We start from the raw sequence: 5,901 nt of genomic DNA, 5'->3' as shown, positions 1-5,901 counted from the left end.
ACTGCAAGGGAAGGAGCGAGACATACCCGCAACCTTCTCTTTTCCACCCTTTTTGACTTAACTTGGCAACTAGTAAATAGCCTACACTAAGTTTCGTCATGCAAGCTAGCATGTGTGGAAGTATTAAATGAATGCATTTATGTTTATTCAATTTGGTTGGAAATAAACTACAGTATACAGTGCATGAAACAATAATAAAGCAGTAAATTGGAAAATGTAATTATCAAAAGTTATCAAATTAGTGCAATGAAACTAGCAGCAGTTAATACCAATAGAGAGCAAGTAGTGAGTAGAATGAACTCATGCACATATGTGTCACAAAACATTGGTTGCAGTACAGAGGAAGATGTCAGGATCCAGATGCAGAAGCTTCTCTTTATTAAACTTATTCAACAAACTCACACAACTTTACAAAACACTGGAGATTCTCTGGAATAAGGACTTAACAACCAACTTAGTCAAAACGTAGAACTGACCCTGAACAGAAAGACACACATGACTTAAGTACACTGCAAACAGAGGAACTAACGAGACTTATTAACTAGACACACCTGAACTCAAAAACGCTAATCAAGACAAACAGGCAGGAGAAACTGAGGATGACAGAACCAGTCGACACACAAAACACAAGACTTGAAAACCAGACATGAATGAAAACACACATAAAACGTGACAATATGGTGAACAACAAACTAGAAAATAATTTTTCTGCAGACTTGAATTTGACATCCTGGATGAAAAAACAAAAGCTACAATAGACAATTTTGCAAAAGAAAATGACATAACTCTTTTTATAAATGTTTTATATGGACTGTATTTGACAATCAATATGTAGTAACTTTATTAAATTTAAAAAGATTTACAATTTGAGTTCTAATTTCTGTGGTTCTTAGACCATAAATAATAGGGTTACATATTGCAGGAACAAGGTGATACATTGCGCTAGTTAAGATACGGATATCTCGGGGTATTGTAGCTACTCTATACCCAACAAATGCAGCAGTAACACTAATATAGGCTATTACTATGGTCATTATGTGTGTGGTGCATGTATGAATGGCTTTGTGGCGGGATTCACCAGAAGGAGAGCGAAATATAACTACAAAAATGATGACATAAGAGCAGAATATCACAAAACAATCAGTGGATGTTACACCAAAAGCTACTGTAAGAGCTAAATAGTTTTTAGAAATATCATTACAAGCTAGATTGACAACAGATGTATGCTCACAGAAACTGTGGTAAATCATATTTGTTCTACAAAAAGTAAGTGGCACAACTAGACCAACCATGGCAATAATGACAACTGCGTTCCGAATGCTAAGAACTGCAGAGAAAATAAGTGAGTTTGTCATATTTACAAAATCATTGTAACGTAAAGGATAAATAATAGCAAAATATCGGTCCACAGCCATCCCAAGCAATATGGTGGACTGAAAACAAGCAGAAAAATGCAAACAAAACATTTGTATTAGGCATTCATGTCTTGTAATTGTATTCCAGTCCAACAAAAAACTGACCAACATCCTTGGAATAAAGTAAATGGGCACAAAGAACCCCAAAAGTGCAATAAGTCCAATTAAAATATACATGGGAGCATGCAGTTTTCTATGTTTTGCAATGACAATAATCAAAATGCCATTAGCAAATAATGTATAGATTAAGATTATGCAAAAAGGAATGAAGAGTAGAGGCCGGTACCCTTTAAGGTCACTGAATCCAATTAACTGGAAATCAGTAAAAGAGACGTTGTTTGATTGGTCACCCATTCTGCTTTTTTAAAGTGTGTAGTACAGACCTTCAAAAATAAAACAACAAAAATAAACAGCAGTTATTCCTCATATTTTGTAACTCGTTAACCTCAATGTCAAACACATGAAAATATAAACGTTTTAAATAGATACAAAACAATGACAATACATTACCTATCTGAACATATTAAGCATAAAAAATCAAGAAGAAATAGGCAAAATGACAGTTTTTCATATTTAGTTTAAAGTTCTCCTGTACTCCCATGAAACAGTCTGTCTTATATATCCCTGTTCTGTCTTTCCCTACCACTGAGCAAACTCTTCCCTGCTCTTAAATACTCTATCTTTCCCTCCCTCAGCATTGCATGGGGATTTGGGGCTTGTTAAATTGGAACACAATTAGTCACAGCATTCTTTTCAGACAGTGTTTTCTTTTTCTTTTTTCTTTTTTTTTTGTAAGACTGTTAAGACTATTTTCTTGCTTGAAACATTTAGTGATATAACTCTTAATTGATATAGATGAACTATATAACTTTTTTTTACACTTAAATGAGATGAACACCCCTCAATAGAATAATTAGAATAGACACTATTTCCATTTTAAATCAGGATGCTCATCATGGGTGAATTAATTAAATGCATAATTTTACCAGATACATTATCCAACATTCAATATAACTGCTGCATTCAATTCATAAAGTATATCCTAGGTGTCCTTTTACTAATCACAGTTTTTCAACATTTTCACATTATATTGGAGCTGTTACAGTGGGCATCCAATTGACACTGATTTGAGAAGACTATATGATGGTTTGAAACTAATCTAAATGGTCTAAAATAAAAAAAGCAAAATATACTTAAAATTTATTATTTAATTGCTTTGCAACATAAATTCAGCGGTACAACAATAATTATACTGAAAAAAATGGCATAGTAAAAATTATACATTTTTGTTCCCCAACATCCCACATAGCAACATTGTGACGGCCCAGACCCGTCCCACATGGAATGATGATCTGGCCCACATGCAGGGTGGAATGACGGCTCTTGGGTGGCCCAATCCTGTTAGCCTCTTCCTTTACTACTGCAAATGTGTTTAACAAACACATTGTCACAGCAGCCAAAAAAGACAAAAGATATAATAAGAGTTAAGAGCCCAACTAATGGACACACTAATGAATGAATGAATGAATGAGGCATTTATATAGCGCTTTTCATATGTACTACTGTATGCCCAAAGTGCTTTACAGTCATGTCGGGGTCTCTCCTCAACCACCACCAGTGTGCAGCATCACTTGGATGATGTGACGGCAGCCACAGTACAACGGCGCCAGTGTGCTCACCACACACCAGATGGTGGAGAGAGGAGAGAGAGTGATAGAGCCAATTCAGTGGATGGGGATTATTAGGAGGCCATGATTGGGAAGGGCCATTGGAGGGAATGTGGCCAGGACACTCTTTTATGAGAAGTGCCATGGGATGCCATTTTTAATGACCACAGAGAGTCAGGACCTCGGTTTTACGTCTCATCCGAAGGACGGGTCACCATTATGGTGACTTTAAATGAAACACATTAGAGTTAAACCCCTGTTCACAGTTTGAGATGCTGCGACAGGCTCCAGCATCCATGTAGACCACATAGACAATTTGATTAAGGGCTGGTTCCTCAATAGTTAATAACTATGGAAAAACAACTTCCCATTTGACATTTTTTATTTCAGACATGCAAAACTGAAAACATATGTCATTGAAATGTGTCCTATCTTGTCTAAAGCATGCTATAGTACATCAACTCCTTAAGCTTATGACGCAGTTGAACATGCAATTATTTTATTGCGTTTGTGCAGGGACTGACTCTTTTCTTCTTACTTTAAGTGCAAAAGCTGGGGAAAAAATTGGGAAATTATTTCTCAGATTCTGCAGTTTGTGGGGTTCCACAGGGGGTCAATTCTGGGCCCATATTGTTTTCTTTCTACATGTTAGCACTCAGTTTTATTTGTCAAAAATATAATGTTGCATATCATTGTAATGCAGATGACACTCAACTGTATCTTGTATTGAAGGCAGGTGATGGCACTCCATTAAATGCTTCAATTTATTGCTTGAGTGAAATTAAATTATGGATGGCACAGAATCTTTTACAACTTAATGAAGCTAAAACAGAATCCCTAGTATTTGGCTCCATTAGGTCACCCACTCACATACTTGACTGTTTAGGCCCTCTTGCCTCTAAATGTACATAAGCAAGCAAAGAATCTGGGAGTTGTCTTTGATTCAGAGCTTCGGTAGTGAAGGCTGGCTTCTTTCATTTAAGGCGCAATGCAAAAATTAAACCCATGTTATACAGGCTTGTATAATTTTAAGGTTGGACAATTGTAATTCATTGTATCTAGGGCTTCCTTGTATAATGTTGAATCGCTTTCAACTCTTACAAAATGCAATAGCTTTGACTGGGACCAAGAAGCAGGTCACTGTTTCCCCAGAACTACACTGTTTCCCCAGAACTACACTGTAAAAAATTATTGTGATTTTAACAGCAAGAGACTGTAAAAATGCTACAGTGAAAAACTGTTAATTGGTTAACAGAAAGTTCCCTTTCAAGGGAACTCGAGCTGCGTTTGAGACGTGGTGGGAACGCCCTGCGTGATTGCGTCGTGAAGCACGTGTATAATCAGTCCAATGGAAAGACGAGACGTCATAGGCGGGTGACGTCATCGACCAGGAAACTATAAGGCAGCCTCGATGACACAGATTGCGTTAGCTTCTGTGCCTTCAGCAAGCGCTCTCTGTATATCTGTCCTTGTCTATTTACTGTTGTCTGTCACAGTTCAAGCACACACAATATATATATATATATATATATATATATATATATATAATGGCGAGCAAGCAAGATTTTAAGCAATGTGTTGTTCCCTGCCCTAGTTACATCACGGGTGGTGACACACATCAGCTTTGTGTTGCTTGTTTGGGAGTGGAGCATGCCCAGTCAGTTCTCGATGGAGCTGACTGTGAGCATTGCGTAAAGCTGTCCATGCAGACGCTCCGCTCTAGCCGGGCGTTTTTTGAGGAGGACGGTTCGGTTCGCGCTCCCCGAGGTGCGGGTCCCACTGCTGCCGAGGCACAGCGGAGGCTTTCATCTTGGGGTTCGCATGTGGATTTAGTAGCGGGGTTTGAGACGGGCCCCGCCCTTTCTCAGCCCTTACCTGCTGAATCCAGTGCCTCTGCCCAGGAAGGAGCCCGCTCTGCGGCTTCTCCTTCCCAGGTTGAGGCACCAATGCTGCGGCTATCCAGTTCTGAGGAATTGGATGTCGTCAGTGTTGATATAGAAAGGGAATATGAGTCCTCGGCAGCTTATTCCTAGGTTGATGAGGAGCTTATGGAGGTTTTGACTCGTGCTGTTGCTAAATTAAATATTGACTGGCCAGCAGATGAAGTTGAGAGTGATTCAAATCGAAAGAGTTTATTAGATGAAAGATATTTGCCATCTAAATCACGACCTCCACGTTGGGAGCTTCCGTTTTTTCTCGATCTCCACACCGAGGTGTCGAGATCGTGGAATAAACCAGTGTCATTTAGAGCAGTGGTTTTCAAACTGTGGGTCGCGACCCACTTGTGGGTCACACAGTGAGAAAAGGTGGGTCGCACAAAGGCACTTAGCTGCAGCTAAATTTACGTTACGATGAGTGAAACAAAACCAGTCCGATTAATGACCAAACGACTATGAGTTTTAGCGGCCGCCAAAGTGTTATTTGATCGCTCAGTAATGTAGACGAACTGCTGCGCTTTTGACAGAGTCACAGTGCACATTTAACTGAAAGAACGAGCAGAGAGAGTACTCGGTCGCGCGCACGCGCGCTCTCTCTCTCTCTTCGGAGCCAGGCGAAAGTGTAAAAAAGACTTCACCGTCTCCAAACTAAGCGCTATATTGCTCTCTCTCCCTCGCACATATTAATCAAAATAAATCGACATGGTGGTAAAAGGTCGGAAGACCAAAGTTTCATGTAGAGCATTAGGAGATTTTTTTTCTTCTTCCTCAATTACCGCTGGGTGTGAATTGTGCTAAACAAGTTGTTGCCTTATCTTCTCTGAAAAGCGTCCCAGACATTCAGCTGACATAAAACAACACTTTAATTAAACGAAAAAAACT

At 39.1% G+C, this 5,901-nt stretch overlaps 1 protein-coding gene across 1 annotated transcript; it reads right to left on the bottom strand.

Moving 5' to 3' along the window:
* Nucleotides 1–824: 824 nt before the first annotated feature.
* On the bottom strand, nucleotides 825–1,769 carry LOC308693187 (olfactory receptor 52D1-like; the record flags this gene model as incomplete). The annotated part of the gene is made up of 1 exon (XM_081369980.1): nucleotides 825–1,769. The coding sequence occupies one exon, from the start codon at nucleotides 1,767–1,769 to the stop codon at nucleotides 825–827; it is 945 nt and encodes a 314-aa protein (XP_081226106.1).
* Nucleotides 1,770–5,901: the final 4,132 nt, after the last annotated feature.

This window comes from Scardinius erythrophthalmus (genome assembly GCF_964197995.2).
Source record: "Scardinius erythrophthalmus genome assembly, chromosome: 7".
NCBI classification, from domain to species: domain Eukaryota; kingdom Metazoa; phylum Chordata; class Actinopteri; order Cypriniformes; family Leuciscidae; genus Scardinius; species Scardinius erythrophthalmus.
Note: the sequence above shows the minus strand (reverse complement) of the source record. Positions and strands in the feature narration are given on the sequence as shown.